The sequence below is a fragment of the Pseudophryne corroboree genome, chromosome 8 (assembly GCF_028390025.1).
Source record: "Pseudophryne corroboree isolate aPseCor3 chromosome 8, aPseCor3.hap2, whole genome shotgun sequence".
Lineage (NCBI taxonomy): Eukaryota > Metazoa > Chordata > Amphibia > Anura > Myobatrachidae > Pseudophryne > Pseudophryne corroboree.
Window position 1 is genome coordinate 32655288 of NC_086451.1, and position 16935 is coordinate 32672222.

The 16935-nt window shown below is 50.2% G+C and overlaps 1 protein-coding gene across 4 annotated transcripts in view; it reads left to right on the top strand.

Annotated features, from left to right (window-relative positions):
- Positions 1–16935, top strand: part of LRSAM1 (leucine rich repeat and sterile alpha motif containing 1) — a 189201-nt gene that overhangs the window by 69653 nt on the left and 102613 nt on the right. For all 4 annotated transcript variants that reach the window (XR_010182938.1, XR_010182939.1, XM_063936191.1 and 1 more), the window contains 6 exons: positions 2253–2343; positions 2471–2601; positions 3774–3803; positions 8019–8141; positions 14686–14825; positions 16683–16727. Coding sequence is in view for 2 of the 4 variants with exons in the window: in XM_063936191.1 (XP_063792261.1) it covers positions 2253–2343; positions 2471–2601; positions 3774–3803; positions 8019–8141; positions 14686–14825; positions 16683–16727 (560 nt within the window). In the remaining 2 variants the exon portion in view is untranslated. The remainder of the gene's footprint in view (positions 1–2252; positions 2344–2470; positions 2602–3773; positions 3804–8018; positions 8142–14685; positions 14826–16682; positions 16728–16935) is intronic.

The window sequence follows — 16935 nt, forward strand, 5'->3', positions numbered from 1 at the left end:
GGTCGATTTCTGCACTTCCTACAGTCAGGGGTGACCTATGGGCCTAAAATTGGGTTCCATTAAGGTCCAGATTTCGGCTCTGTCAATTTTCTTCCAAAAAGAACTGGCTTCACTGCCTGAAGTTCAGACTTTTGTAAAGGGAGTGCTGCATATTCAGCCCCCTTTTGTGCCCCCAGTGGCACCTTGGGATCTCAACGTGGTGTTGGATTTCCTAAAGTCGCATTGGTTTGAGCCACTTAAAACCGTGGAGATAAAGTTCCTCACGTGGAAGGTGGTCATGCTGTTGGCCTTGGCGTCGGCCAGGCGTGTATCAGAATTGGCGGCTTTGTCATGTAAAAGCCCTTATCTGATTTTTCATATGGATAGGGCGGAATTGAGGACTCGTTCCCAATTCCTTCCTAAGGTGGTATCGGCTTTTCATGTGAACCAACCTATTGTGGTGCCTGCGGCTACTCGGGACTTGGAGGATTCCAAGTTGCTGGACGTAGTCAGGGCCCTGAAAATATATGTTTCCAGGACGGCTAGAGTCAGAAAAACTGACTCGCTATTTATCCTGTATGCACCCAACAAGCTGGGTGCTCCTGCTTCAAAGCAGACTATTGCTCGCTGGATCTGTAGCACGATTCAACTTGCACATTCGGCGGCTGGACTGCCGCATCCTAAATCTGTAAAAGCCCATTCCACGAGGAAGGTGGGCTCTTCTTGGGCGGCTGCCCGAGGGGTCTCGGCTTTACAACTTTGCCGAGCTGCTACTTGGTCAGGGGCAAACACGTTTGCAAAATTCTACAAATTTGATACCCTGGCTGAGGAGGACCTTGAGTTCTCTCATTCGGTGCTGCAGAGTCATCCGCACTCTCCCGCCCGTTTGGGAGCTTTGGTATAATCCCCATGGTCCTTACGGAGTCCCCAGCATCCACTAGGACGTCAGAGAAAATAAGATTTTACTCACCGGTAAATCTATTTCTCGTAGTCCGTAGTGGATGCTGGGCGCCCGCCCCAAGTGCGGACTGTCTGCAATACTTGTAGATAGTTATCGTTAACTAAAAGGGTTATTGTTGAGCCATCTGTTGAGAGGCTCTGTTATGTTCATACTGTTAACTGGGTATCATATCACGAGTTATACGGTGTGATTGGTGTGGCTGGTATGAGTCTTACCCGGGATTCAAAATCCTTCCTTATTGTGTCAGCTCTTCCGGGCACAGTATCCTAACTGAGGTCTGGAGGAGGGTCATAGTGGGAGGAGCCAGTGCACACCAGGTAGTCCTAAATCTTTCTTAGCTGTGCCCAGTCTCCTGCGGAGCCGCTATTCCCCATGGTCCTTACGGAGTCCCCAGCATCCACTACGGACTACGAGAAATAGATTTACCGGTGAGTCAAATCTTATTTTTTTTTAGTAACGTTTACATAATACCTGCACATTATGTAGCACTTTATAGAGATTTAGTAATCATTCACAACACTCCCTCTCCCAGTGAAGCTTACAAGCTACATTATCTCCCACAAACATCATAGGGTTTATTTTGAAGCCAATGTGGGAAACGTACAAACTCCACACAGATAGTCCCTGGTTGAAATTTAACCTGTGACCTTAGCACTGTACCGCTAGTTAGCATATGCAATGCTTTTGCATCCGATAAAAACATACAAACTCCACACATATAGTTCCTGGATAAAATTGAACCTGCGACCTTAGCGCTGTGCCACCAGTTAGCATATGCAATGTTTTTGCATCCGATAAAAACATACAAACTCCACACATATAGTTCCTGGATAAAATTGAACTGCGACCTTAGCGCTGTGCCACCAGTTAGCATATGCAATACTTTTGCATCCGATAAAACATACAAACTCCACACATATAGTTTCTGGATAAAACTGAACCTGCGACCTTAGCGCTGTGCCGCTAGTTAGCATATGCAATGCTTTTGCATCCGATAAAAACATACAAACTCCACACATATAGTTCCTGGATAAAATTGAACCTGCGACCTTAGCGCTGTCCACCAGTTAGCATATGCAATACTTTTGCATCCGATGAAACATACAAACTCCACACATATAGTTCCTGGATAAAACTGAACCTGCGAACTTAGCGCTGTGCCGCTAGTTAGCATATGCAATGCTTTTGCATCTGATCATTCATTTTGACGTACCGCGTCACCACTAGAACACAATGGCATTTCATACAGTTATGTAGATAATATTATAGTCACCACATGTCACACCAATGTGTCCTCTCCACTGGTTTGTAGACTCTGTCTCTAAACGCCTCTGCGATGGTATATCCCCCAGCGTCCGTGTGCAGCGAGGGAACAGAGGCCATTCAGCAGTTCCTGTGCAAAGGTAACTATACTGGTCACTGGCTATTAACTGTATAATATAAAATACGTATAAACTATTGTGTGTACCTTCTATGTATCTGTCTGGTAGAGCAATACCAGTCTTTATCGTGTTCCTGACTGTTCCGCAGCTCTCGGCATTGAGTACTGTCCGCCCTCCCAGTACTTACTGTCTGTCCTGGAAAATGACGCGTGCGGCGTAACGGAAGACTCTGTGGACGGGGCTCTCCTGACGTCCTTGAGGGAGGAGTCCGAGTGGCAGGTCAGTTATGGCCTAAATGTGTTGCGGAAGCCTTTGTCACTCATTGAGGGATGTTCTGTTTATCTGTAGCCACATGGGACGCCATGCTGAGTTGAAAGCTAGTCGGACGTAGATAGGGCATGTTTGCTGATAAGCAGCGTGATGGGAAAATGGACGTAATTACAAATACACTCAGCTCTGCCGTTTTCATAGACACACTTTCCCCCCAAACCTAGTCTACGTGAGTATGCCCCCTTACAGCCTAGCTGTGTCTACTCAGTTGCATGTGGAGATGCGCCTGAGAAGCGTATGACTGCAGAGCCTGTAGTTGTGTACGATTGGTACCGGATACATCAACTAGAATTGCATTCAGCTTCTCCTCAAATGTTTTCACTCCCTTTGTGCATCATTGTCTTCTTCTCTGTCACATGGTACAGTTTCAAAATGGCTGCCAGGGTGATCAGCCGAGCATCTCTTTGGTGACTACTGATCAGGCAGAGCTGTGGGCAGAAATCTCTTCTGGAAATGATGACTGGAAAATCTGTTATCTTGTGATAAAATAAGATATTGTGGGTCAGATAGGGCATTTTACCTTTTTATACATCAGCACTCCCGTCATACATTGTGGAAAGCTGAGTGAATATTCAATTACTGCAACAATGGCGGCTCCTTGTATGGCTCCAGGCTACACCATATTACAGCGTATGGATTACTGTGAAATGTATAGATATTAGAAATGACGGAGGAGGTTTACAAACATTTCGGCAATAGGAGGTGACTTCCAATATCTTTATATTTCAGAGTATGGGCACATTGTTCCTTATAGTAGAGTGGGCATACCATTTTGAAGGATTTTATTATAGTATATTTTATATATTTTATTATAGTATATGTGTGGTTTCTTAAAAGAGGACAGCTTATGCAGATGTAGGTCTGTGGCATGATGCCACATAGGGATGGCCTGGAAGGTGAGGATGGGGACAGCGCTGTTCCCAGGAGTATTGTGGCCAAGTTATTCTCCAGTGGTAGAAACTAGAGGAGCAGCAGTTATTATTGAGGAGATGTGACATAATGAGGTTTGTCCTAAGATAGACACCGTAGTAATGAACAAGTCTATTAACCGCCCAGCCTGACTGATATTTTGGAAGGGTGGAACGAGTTTCTTCAAATCTGCTTTTCTCTTTGTCTTACAGAACAAGTTTTCCGAATACGAGAAGAGAAAGGTGAGTGGTGAAGGTGTACAGGTATAGAGTATACATATACAGGCGGGTCTGCAAAGAAACCATTAAATATAACCAGGAAATCCTGTATTTTCAGTAAAGTATGTGAACAAAATGAGTCTTAGGGGGTTACGTAATGAGTTACGAGATTACGGACCTGGCGTGATGTCGGCTAGGTCAAATTTAAAGCGCCAATCACGTATAAGGCAAAAACAGCCCTGCCTAACTGAATGCCCCTTTAAATATAGCACCAGACTCTCTGAAATAACACCGGTTCCGTAACCAGGAACACCTGTTGCATTACCCCAATAGTGTGGCCCATAAGAATTTCTCCTGCGGCTATTCTGGCTGATTGCACTGGCATGATGCCCTGGCATTCATATGGTATGCTGTTGTGTAGGGTGCACGTATACAAGAATATCCTGGTATAGTGGACAAGGTACAATAATGGGGGACAGCCTGGAAACGTGGCATTAAACCTAAATCATTCTGTACAGCCACGTTTACTCTTGTTTACTACTCTTGGTGGTAATGTGGTGGAAGTATGTCATTTTTCCACTACTTTGTCAGAAAGTACCTGATTGAGAGGTACGCAATTGTCTCAATGGTTAACGCCATTGGACGCAGATCGGAAATGCATGGAGATCCCTGATAAGCATTCATAGGTGGTGACAGGGGGTGTGGCTCGAGTCGGAGGCCTAACAGTAGGGTTGCCACCTCATCCCTTTAATTCTGGACACATATTTATTACACAGGTTCTGTGGCTGGCTGACTTCAAGACTCCATTTCACCTGGATTTAATCAGCCACAGAACCTGTGTAATTAATATGTGCCCAGAATTAAAGGGATGAGGTGGTAACCCTACCGTTAGGCCTCCGACTCGAGCCACACCCCCTGTCACCACCTATGAATGCTTAGGTGGTAACCCTTACCTGTCGTTGTTATCAACTGCTTGAGAAGACGCAGTTCCACTGTGATCCGTGCAGCCATAAGGTTGGTCTGAAATCCAATGGTGTGCCTTTGTGCTCATCACGACGGATTAGACCTTCAGCCAATGGCGGTCTCAGCGTACACCTCCTGAATCAGACCCAAATTTATCACAACTTTCTGCTTTTTCCCAGTTTATCCACACGTTCTATGTGACATTCTCATGGACCTAGCTAAATGGCTAACGTGATGTATATATAATACTAGGTGCTTCATCGCGCCCTACGGGCGCTCTTCACACCGTCGAAAGGGGCTACGCCCCCTTAACCCCCCTGCATGCCTTGCTGCGGTTCAATATTTGTATGAGTATTACCTGCATTCCTAGGTTTGTTAGTGGTTAAATATTGCACGACGAAAGTGCTTCCAATGGTGAAGGGGGCGTAGCCCCTTGCGACGGCGTGAACAGTGCCTGCAGAGCACGATGTACAGAATGTAGCGGGTGCGGGGGGGACCGCGGATGAGGCAGAGAGTATGTAGATGCTGCGGGTGGAGGGGGGTGGATGCAGGTGTGGGGGGAGGGGGTGCGGGACCTATACCTATGTCATTTTATTTGTAACAATATATAGGACACGGATAAGGATGTATGTGATATAGACATACCCGCATGAAGAGGTATACGGTGTCATTAGACACAGAGGGAAGTGCTGGTACAATGCGGAGCAGGGCAGCTGTGTCCTCTCTCTACACCGTACCATCCTTCAGGTGTAGCAACACGGACATGTTGCGCACGCAAGGTCTCCACGCGGCCGCAGGTGCACCAGTCCCCTCTGCATGCGCTATGTGCGCGCCCCCCTCAGGTGCAATAGGAGGAGGGGGCGATGGCTGGAGCTGGTACCAGGGCCAATGGGCATGGACAGCGCAGTCATGTGCTCGGTGCTGGGCTTGCGCCCTGCGCTTGCTGTGTGAGGGATAGGGAGGAGGCGGCAGAGCGGAGCATCACCGATATACCGGTAACTATGGGAGGCACCGCAGGGGGTTATGGCTCCTGTACTCCTGGTGAGGGTTTGTCAGGGAGGTATCAAGGAGCCAGTGGTATGGACCGTGTATGGGATACAGGGCGGTAGGGAGGGGACACAGAGACGCGGGGCGGTAGGGAGGGGATACAAAAACGCAGGGCCGTAGGGAGGGGATACAGAAACGCAGAGCGGTAGGGAGGTGATACAGAGACGCAGAGCGGTAGGGAGGTGATACAGAGACGCAGAGCGGTAGGGAGGGGATACAGAGACACAGGGCGGTAGGGAGGGGATACAGAGACGCAGAGCGGTAGGGAGGGGATACAGAGACACAGGGCGGTAGGGAGGGGATACAGAGACGCAGAGCGGTAGGGAGGGGATACAGAGACACAGGGCGGTAGGGAGGGGAAAGAGACGCAGAGCGGTAGGGAGGGGATACAGAGACACAGGGCGGTAGGGAGGGGATACAGAGACGCAGGGCGGTAGGGAGGGGATACAGAGACACAGGGCGGTAGGGAGGGGAAAGAGAGACGCAGAGCGGTAGGGAGGGGATACAGAGACACAGGGCGGTAGGGAGGGGATACAGAGACGCAGAGCGGTAGGGAGGGGATACAGAGACGCAGGGTGGTAGGGAGGGGATACAGAGACGCAGGGCGGTAGGGAGGGGATACAGAGACGCAGAGCGGTAGGGAGGGGATACAGAGACACAGGGCGGTAGGGAGGGCACACAGACGCAGGGCGGCAGGGAGGGGATAGAGAGACGCAGGGCGGCAGGGAGGGGATAGAGAGACGCAGGGCTGCAGGGAGGGGATAGAGAGACGCAGGGCGGTAGGGAGGGGATAGAGAGACGCAGGGCGGTAGGGAGGGGATAGAGAGAAGCGGGGTGGTAGGGTGGGGATACAGAGGTGTAGGGAGGAGGGGATACAGAGACGTGGGACGGTAGGGAGGGGATAGAGAGACGCGGGGCGGTAGGGAGGGGATAGAGAGACGCAGGGCGGTAGGGAGGGGATAGAGAGACGTGGGCGGTAGGGAGGGGATAGAGAGACGCGGGCGGTAGGGAGGGGTTAGAGAGACGCGGGGTGGTAGGGTGGGGATACAGAGGCGTAGGGAGGAGGGGATACAGACAGACGCGGGGCGGTAGGGAGGAGATACAGAGACGCAGGGCGGTAGGGAGGGGATAGAGAGACGTTGGGCGGTAGGGAGGGGATACAGAGATGCAGGGTGTTAGGGAGGGGATACAGAGACGCGGGGCAGCAGGTAGATACAGAGAGGCGGGGCGGCTGGGAGGGGATAGAGAGACGCGGGGCGGTAGGGAGGGGATACAGAGAGGCGGGGCGGCTGGGAGGGGATAGAGAGACGCGGGGCGGTAGGGAGGGGATATAGAGACGCGGGGCGGTAGGGAGGGGATAGAAAGACGCGGGCGGTAGGGAGGGGATAGAGAGACGCGGGGCGGTAGGGAGGGGATAGAAAGACACGGGTCGGCAGGGCGGGTCCCCAGTGAGGAAGCTGATGAAGAGAGGGGGAAAGTAGTGGAGGGGGAGGGCACCAGAAGAGGAGACATTTGTAAAGTGGGGACCACACATAGAATCAGTGGGTAGGATGGCCGGAGGGATTCACCGTTGAGGCTGTGGGCGGCGGCTGCTGCAGGCTGGTAAACAGTAGTGTCCAGAGGCGTCACCGGGTGTCGGAGCGCAGTCTGTTCTATTACACACATCTCTCACCCCCCGTGGCCGAAAAGGGGGTGTGGCCTGCTGTGAAAGGGGCGTGGCCTCGCGGGTATGTTTTCTCTCGCTCCGGGGTGTTTCCAGCTTGCCTGTAGATGCTGGCAGCCCCCGGAGACTGGAGTGTGTGTGCCGGCTCTTCTCTGTGACAGGAGCCGGGTGCTGCAGGAGATGACGTCACTGCAGCACTCGCCTCCTGTCACAGCAGGAGAGCTGACAGCTGGATGTGTGCGGAGGAGGCGGCGGGTCTGTGTACGCGGGGCAGGGAGGGCTATGAAAGCCTTCTCCTGCGCCACCCGTCCCTCCTAATGTGTATGCCGGGGGCGGCATCAGCCGTTGTTGTTGGCCCGGCGCCGCGGCCGGGGAATCAGAGCTGCTGATGGGTGGGGGGAGGGGAGAGAGATGGACAGGCAGCAGGAGCAGAGACTTGCTGACTCCGCCCACCGCTGTGACTCCACCCAGCGTTACGGCCAGGCACAGAGTCACAGATGTAGCCAAATATATAGGAGATATTAGATAGAGTCCAAGTGATAATCTGCACAATTGCTTTTCTTTAGGAACAGAAAATGCAGGAGAAACTGGACTTTGAGCGCCGCCTGGACTTGGGACAGAGAGAACAAGCTCAGCTGCTGCTGCAGAACAACTCTCACAAGGACGAGATGCTACAGACCGTGCGAGAGGTGAGGGCGCAGAACCGTCGCGGAGGGATCTGTTGTATGGTTACTGGGGCCATTGCAGGCCTGGAAGCAAAAATGGCGCGCATTTCACGGAAGTACCTGTACGGAACTATTTTGAATTTCTGTGCCTGTAAAAATAAATAATAATAATAAAAACAATATATATATATATATATATATATATATTTCTCTGACGTCCTAGTGGATGCTGGGAACTCCGTAAGGACCATGGGGAATAGCGGCTCCGCAGGAGACTGGGCACAAAAGTAAAGCTTTAGGACTACCTGGTGTGCACTGGCTCCTCCCCCTATGACCCTCCTCCAAGCCTCAGTTAGATTTTTGTGCCCGGCCGAGAAGGGTGCACACTAGGGGCTCTCCTGAGCTTCTTAGTGAAAGTTTAGTTTTAGGTTTTTTATTTTCAGTGAGACCTGCTGGCAACAGGCTCACTGCACCGAGGGACTAAGGGGAGACGAAGCGAACCTACCTAAGTGGTGGTAGCTTGGGCTTCTTAGGCTACTGGACACCATTAGCTCCAGAGGGACCGAACACAGGCCCAGCCTCGGAGCTCGGTCCCAGAGCCGCACCGCCGGCCCCCTTACAGAGCCAGAAGCAAGAAGAGGTCCGGAAAAATCGGCGGCAGAAGACATCAGTCTTCAACAAGGTAGCGCACAGCACTGCAGCTGTGCGCCATTGTTACTCAGGCACACTTCGGTCACTGAGGGTGCAGGGCGCTAGGGGGGGGGCGCCCTGAGCAGCAATATAAACACCTTGGCTGGCATAAATACACCACATATAACCCCCAGGGCTATATGGATGTATTTTAACCCCTGCCAGAACTCCCCAAAAAGCGGGAGAAAAGGCCGCCGAGAAGGGGGCGGAGCCTATCTCCTCAGCACACGGGCGCCATTTTCCATCACAGCTCCGCTGGAAGGACGTCTCCCTGACTCTCCCCTGCAGTCCTGCACTACAGAAAAGGGTAAAAAAGAGAGGGGGGCACTAATTTGGCGCAGTTTTAATACTAACAGCAGCTATAAAGGGAAAAGCACATTTTATAGTGGTATTCCTGTCTATATATAGCGCTCTGGTGTGTGCTGGCATACTCTCCCTCTGTCTCCCCAAAGGGCTAGTGGGGTCCTGTTCTCTATCAGAGCATTCCCTGTGTGTGTGCGGTGTGTCGGTACGATTGTGTCGACATGTTTGAGGAGGAAAATGAGATGGAGGCGGAGCAATTGCCTATTATAGAGTTGTCACCCCCTAGGGAGTCGACACCTGAGTGGATGAGCTTATGGAAAGAATTGCGTGACAGTGTCAGCTCTTTACGACAGACAGTTGACGACATGAGACAGCCGGCTACTCAGCTTGTGCCTGTCCAGGGGTCTCAAACGCCATCAGGGGCTTTAAAACGCCCGTTACCTCAAATGGCAGACACAGACACGGATACTGACTCCAGTGTCGATGATGAGGAGACAAACGTGACTTCCTCTAGGGCCACACGTTACATGATTGAAGCAATGAAAAATGTATTGCATATCTCTGATAATACAAGTACCACTAAAAAGGGTATTATGTTTGGTGAGAAAAAACTGCCTGTAGTTTTTCCTGTATCCGAGGAATTAAATGAAGTGTGTGATGAGGCGTGGGTTTCCCCCGATAAAAAACTGATAATTCCTAAAAGGTTATTGGCATCGTACCCTTTCCCGCCAGAGGATAGGGCACGTTGGGAAACACCCCCTAGGGTGGATAAAGCGCTCACACGCTTGTCTAAACAGGTAGCACTACCCTCTCCTGATACGGCCGCCCTAAAGGAACCTGCCGATAGAAAGCAGGAGAATATCCTAAAATGTATATACACTCACACGGGTGTTATACTGCGACCAGCAATTGCCTCAGCCTGGATGTGCGGTGCGGGCGTGGCGTGGTCGGATTCCCTGACTGAAAATATTGATACCCTAGATAGGGACAGTATATTACTGACTATAGAGCATTTGAAAGATGCATTTTTATATATGCGTGATGCACAGAGGGATATTTGCCGACTGGCATCAAGAGTTAGCGCGCTGTCCATTTCTGCAAGAAGAGGTTTATGGACGCGGCAGTGGTCAGGTGATGCGGATTCTAAAAGGCACATGGAAGTATTGCCTTATAAGGGGGAGGAGTTATTTGGGGTAGGTCTATCAGACCTGGTAGCCACGGCAACTGCTGGAAAATCCATATTTTTACCCCAGGTAGCTTCTCAACCTAAGAAGACGCCGTATTATTAGGCGCAGTCCTTTCGGCCCCATAAGGGCAAGCGGGCAAGAGGCGCCTCATTTCTGCCCCGTGGCAGAGGGAGAGGAAAAAGGCTGCAGCAAACAGCCAGTTCCCAGGAACAAAAGCCCTCTCCCGCCTCCGCAAAGTCCTCAGCATGACGCTGGGGCTTTACAAGCGGACTCAGGCACGGTGGGGGCCCGTCTCAAGAAATTCGAGACGTCTCCCCCTCGCCGTTTCATAAAGTCTGCTTTACCGACGTCTCCCTCAGACAGGGAGGCAGTATTGCAAGCCATTCACAGGCTGTATTCCCAGCAGGTGATAATCAAGGTACCCCTCCTGCAACAGGGAAAGGGGTACTATTCCACGCTATTTTGTGGTACCGAAGCCGGACGGCTCGGTGAGACCAATTTTAAATCTAAAATCCTTGAACACTTACATACAAAGGTTCAAATTCAAGATGGAGTCACTCAGAGCAGTGATTGCAAACCTGGAAGAAGGGGACTATATGGTCTCTCTGGACATCAAAGATGCTTACCTACATGTCCCAATTTACCCTTCTCCAAGGGTACCTCAGGTTTGTGGTACAGAACTGTCACTATCAGTTTCAGACGCTGCCGTTTGGATTGTCCACGGCACCCCGGGTCTTTACCAAGGTAATGGCCGAAATGATGATACTCCTTCGAAAGAAGGGAGTTTTAGTTATCCCTTACTTGGACGATCTCCTGATAAGGGTAAGATCCAGGGAACAGTTGGAAGTCGGGGTAGCACTACCTCAGATAGTGCTGCGGCAGCACGGTTGGATTCTCAATATTCCAAAATCGCAGCTGATCCCGACGACACGCCTTCTATTCCTAGGGATGATCCTGGACACAGTCCAGAAAAAGGTGTTTTCTCCCGGAGGAGAAAGCCAGGGAGTTATCCGAACTAGTCAGAAACCTCCTAAAACCAGGCCAAGTGTCAGTGCATCAGTGCACAAGGGTCCTGGGAAAAATGGTGGCTTCCTACGAAGCAATTCCATTCGGCAGATTCCACGCAAGAACTTTCCAGTGGGACCTGCTGGACAAATGGTCCTGATCGCATCTTCAGATGCATCAGCGGATAACCCTGTCACCAAAGACAAGGGTGTCTCTCCTGTGGTGGTTGCAGAGTGCTCATCTTCTAGAGGGCCGCAGTTTCGGCATTCAGGACTGGGTCCTGGTGACCACGGATGCCAGCCTGCGAGGCTGGGGAGCAGTTACACAGGGAAGAAATTTCCTGGGCTTGTGGTCAAGCCTGGAGACATCACTTCACATAAATATTTTGGAGCTAAGGGTCATTTACGATGCCCTAAGCCAAGCAAGACCTCAAGGTCAGCCGGTGCTGATCCAGTCGGACAACATCACGGCAGTCGCCCACGTAAACAGACAGGGCGGCACAAGAAGCAGGAGGGCAATGGCAGAAGCTGCAAGGATTTTTCGCTGGGCGGAAAATAATGTGATAGCATTGTCAGCAGTGTTCATTCCGGGAGTGGACAACTGGGAAGCAGACTTCCTCAGCAGGCACGACCTCCACCCGGGAGAGTGGGGACTTCACCCAGAAGTCTTCCACATGATTGTAAACCATTGGGAAAAACCAAAGGTGGACATGATGGCGTCCCGCCTAAACAAAAAATTGGACAGGTATTGCGCCAGGTCAAGGGACCCTCAGGCAATAGCTGTGGACGCTCTGGTAACACCGTGGGTGTACCAGTCAGTGTATGTGTTCCCTCCTCTTCCTCTCATACCAAAAGTACTGAGAATTATAAGACGGAGGGGAGTAAGAACTATACTCGTGGCTCCGGATTGGCCAAGAAGGACTTGGTACCCGGAACTTCAAGAGATGCTCACGGAGGACCCGTGGCCTCTACCTCTAAGAAGGGACCTGCTCCAGCAAGGACCCTGTCTATTCCAAGACTTACCGCGGCTGCGTTTGACGGCAGGGCGGTTGAACGCCGGATCCTGAAGGAAAAAGGCATTCCGGTTGAAGTCATACCTACCCTGATCAAGCCAGGAAGGATGTAACCGCAAAGCATTATCACCGCATTTGGCGAAAATATGTTGCGTGGTGCGAGGCCAGTAAGGCCCCGATGGAGGAATTTCAACTAGGTCGATTCCTGCATTTCCTGTAAACAGGAGTGTCTATGGGCCTAAAATTGGGGTCCATTAAGGTTCAAATTTCGGCCCTGTCAATTTTCTTCCATAAAGAACTAGCTTCAGTTCCTGAAGTTCAGACGTTTGTAAAAGGGGTACTGCATATACAGCCTCCTTTTGTGCCTCCAGTGGCACCTTGGGATCTCAATGTAGTTTTGGGGTTCCTAAAGTCGCATTGGTTTGAACCACTTGAATCTGTGGAGTTAAAATATCTCACATGGAAAGTGGTCATGTTGTTGGCCCTGGCCTCGGCCAGGCGCGTGTCAGAATTGGCGGGCTTTATCCTGTAAAAGCCCTTATCTGATCTTCCATTCAGACAGGGCGGAATTGAGGACTCGTCCTCATTTTCTCCCTAAGGTGGTTTCAGTGTTTCATCTGAACCAACCTATTGTGGTACCTGCGGCTACTAGTGACTTGGAGGACTCCAAGTTGTTGGACGTAGTCAGGGCCTTGAAAATATATGTTTCCAGGACGGCTGGAGTCAGGAAATCTGACTCGCTGTTTATCCTGTATGCACCCAACAAGCTGGGTGCTCCTGCTTCTAGGCAGACTATTGCTCGTTGGATTTGTAGTACAATTCAGCTTGCATATTCTCTGGCAGGCCTGCCACAGCCAAAATCTGTAAAAACCCATTCCACAAGGAAGGTGGGCTCATCTTGGGCGGCTGCCCGAGGGGTCTCGGCGTTACAACTTTGCCGAGCAGCTACTTGGTCAGGGGCAAACACGTTTGCTAAATTCTACAAATTTGATACCCTGGCTGAGGAGGACCTGGAGTTCTCTCATTCGGTGCTGCAGAGTCATCCGCACTCTCCCGCCCGTTTGGGAGCTTTGGTATAATCCCCATGGTCCTTACGGAGTCCCCAGCATCCACTTAGGACGTCAGAGAAAATAAGAATTTACTTACCGATAAATCTATTTCTCGTAGTCCGTAGTGGATGCTGGGCGCCCATCCCAAGTGCGGATTGTCTGCAATACTTGTACATAGTTATTGTTACAAAAATCGGGTTATTATTGTTGTGAGCCATCTTTCCAGAGGCTCCTCTGTTATCATGCTGTTAACTGGGTTCAGATCACAGGTTGTACGGTGTGATTGGTGTGGCTGGTATGAGTCTTACCCGGGATTCAAAATCCTTCCTTATTGTGTACGCTCGTCCGGGCACAGTATCCTAACTGAGGCTTGGAGGAGGGTCATAGGGGGAGGAGCCAGTGCACACCAGGTAGTCCTAAAGCTTTACTTTTGTGCCCAGTCTCCTGCGGAGCCGCTATTCCCCATGGTCCTTACGGAGTTCCCAGCATCCACTGCGGACTACGAGAAATAGAATTATCGGTAAGTAAATTCTTATTTTTCATTCATTCACTCATACACACTCTTTTGTGCTGGTCTGCGCATGCCGCATTTTACGCGGAGGCACCCCTTATTGACCTTTGCCTATGTGAAAATGCCCTGCCCCTCCCCTGTTTTGCTACTCTGGTCATAAGTGAACATGCAATCGGAGTGCGTTTGACTCGTACTTGCGCACAATCATTTTCTGCACAGTGGGGGTCATTCCGAGTTGATCGCTCGCTAGCAGTTTTTAGCCGCCGTGCAAACATATAAGCCGCCTCCCACTGGGAGTGTATTTTAGCTTAGCAGAAGTGCGTACGAAGGATCGCAGAGCAGCTACAAAATTTTGTGCAGTTTCTGAGTAGCTTCAGACCTACTCAGCGCTTGCGATCACTTCAGACCATTCAGTTCCGGATTTGACGTCCTGCGTTCGCCCAGCCACGCCTGCGTTTTTCCTGGCACGCCTGCGTATTTTCGAGCACTCCCTGAAAACGGTCAGTTGACACGCAGAAACGCCCTCTTCCTGTCAATCACTCTGCGGCAGCCATTGCGACTGAAAAGCTTCGCTAGACTTTGTGTGAAAATACATCGGCCGTTGGGAAAGTAGGTCGCGCGTGCGCACTGCGACGCATGCGCAGAAGTGCCGTCTTTTTACCTAATCGCAGCGCAGCAAACATTTTCAGCTAGCGATCAACTCGGAATGACCCCCAGTGTGCATTCCCAAGATACTTTATGTAAACGGGTTTATGTTCAGCTGTATACAAGCCCCATATAGACTGACAGTTTGTATCGGTTTGTTACCCAGGAACAGTCCAGGATGGAGAAAGGGCTGAATGAACATCACCGCCAACTGCATAGCGACCGCCAGAGGCTTCAAGAACAGCTGAAACAGATGGAGAAGGGAATCTCGTACCGTATCTCCCACCTGCTGGAGGAGAACCGCAGGTCAGGCGGCGTGCGCAGTGCTGCTTGAGTGTACACCTGTGAAAGAGGAGTGGCTAAAGCCTAGGTGGAATTTAAAGAGGTCCCTTTAAATAGAATAGAATACTGCATTTTTACATCCACCCTTCTTTTTGCCGAATGCATGTATTAAAGGTTGAGTGTATAAGATGTGCTTGTCTGTACCTAGGGCCTGATTCGGAGATGTACGTAAACCCTATGGTCGCCGTACATCCCCCGATCGCGGGGGACTGCGCATGCACAGGATCTGTTCTGCGTGGACGCATGCAGTGACCCCTGAGAAGCAGCCTAATAGACAGACAGCAGGGGTGGGCGGAGCTGGGCGGCGTTCTCGAAAATGGAGTCGTGTCGCCCCCATTTTCTGGGAGTGGCAAGGCCAGTGTCTGCATCTTTGGACGCAGATTTCCTGGCCCCAGCAACCTGAACAGATTACTCAGATGTCCGATGTTCACACAAGTGATCCGATGTTGCAGATCACACGAGCACGCAGAACGCCTGCTGCTGCTATTGCATATCTTTCTGCAGCAGCTGCATCTTAGTTCATTTGCTTGCATTGCTCACTATTCAGGAGAGTGACCATTACTTGCCTTCTCTTCTCCATGCCTAGTCGGTCTTATTGAAAATTCTATTACAATAAAATAGTGTGTGGGCAAGGCAAGTGACATTCTGCGTCACCCTGGCCTCGCCACTCCCTCTGTTTTTGGGAAAGATGTCCAGCTCCGCTCACCCCCCACCCCCGAACAGCATGTGGCACAGGGAGTGCGGCATGCGACCACGCAATCACAGAGGTACCAGACATGTCCTGACCTCTGAGAGAAACCTCAGGCCACCACAATGGGGTTGGTTCTTGGGGTCCTTGCTGCTAAGGTGCGTGTGTAAGATTGGCAGAAGCCAGTTTGCACCCTTGGGAGTGTCGCTAGCACACATCCCATCCCCCCACAGCCTGGCTGCTGCAGCTCGTATAGGGCTACCTGGCCGGAGCCATCAGTCATGTCTAGTTGCCCCATCGTCCCATACCAAACACCCCAATTTGTGTCTCTCCATAAGACTGTGACTAGTGTACACAGGCCGTTGTGCTGTAAGGAGATCTTCAAGGGAACAGTCCCTTTACACCTACAAATGTAGGAGGCGTGACTGATGCGTGATTGGCTACCTGTTCCTCTTTCTTACCATTATAGTATTGTTTGTATTGTGCGATTTACTGTTGATCTTGGATGCTAAATAAATCTCATTCAAAGAATATGGATTTTGCAGCCGAGCACACCTCCGGAATATGTATATCAGTCAAAATATGGGATAATGGATTGGTGTGCTCAAACCATAAAGTTCATCGTTCAGTCCAGGATTATACCAATAGTTTTCCTTTTTCTCTCCAATCTATTTCAATGAGAAATTAATGTACGCTCGTCCACCGGACAGATTGACCTACCAGTCTCGCAATGTGAAGGATTGAAACGTCCCATTCCAGAATTGCCGCGGTATCCTGAACCCGGGGAGGATCTGTCTGTTTAACATCAAGCGATTTTGGGTGGGCATTTTGTACACCCCACACTATACAGTGGACGAATGTACATCAAGTTGTCATTGTAAAGAGATTGGAGAGAAAAGGAAAAATATTGGTATAATCCTGGACTGAACGATGAACTTTATGGTTTGAGAACACCAATCCATGATCATATACATATACATATCCCGGAGATGCGCTCGGCCACAAAACCCATATTCTTTTTATCCACTCTTGAGGGTGAGGTGACCATGACCACCCTAAGCAGCTGTTGCAGCACTATTGTTTGAAGCGCATTTTTCTTTGCTTTGTTTGAAATAAATCTCATTAATTTACAGACAGAGGCAGAACTCCTCAATGCTGAAATCCCTGGAGGATGAGCGGTAAGCACCATTAGTAAAGGAATAATACTGTCATTACTGTTATAATAAAGGATTAATACTGTCATTACCATCATAATAAAGGATTAATACTGCCATTACCATCATAAAGGATTAATACTGGCATTACCGACATAATAAAGGATTAATACTGTCATTACCATCATAAAGGATTAATACTGTCATTACCAACATAATAAAGGATTAATAC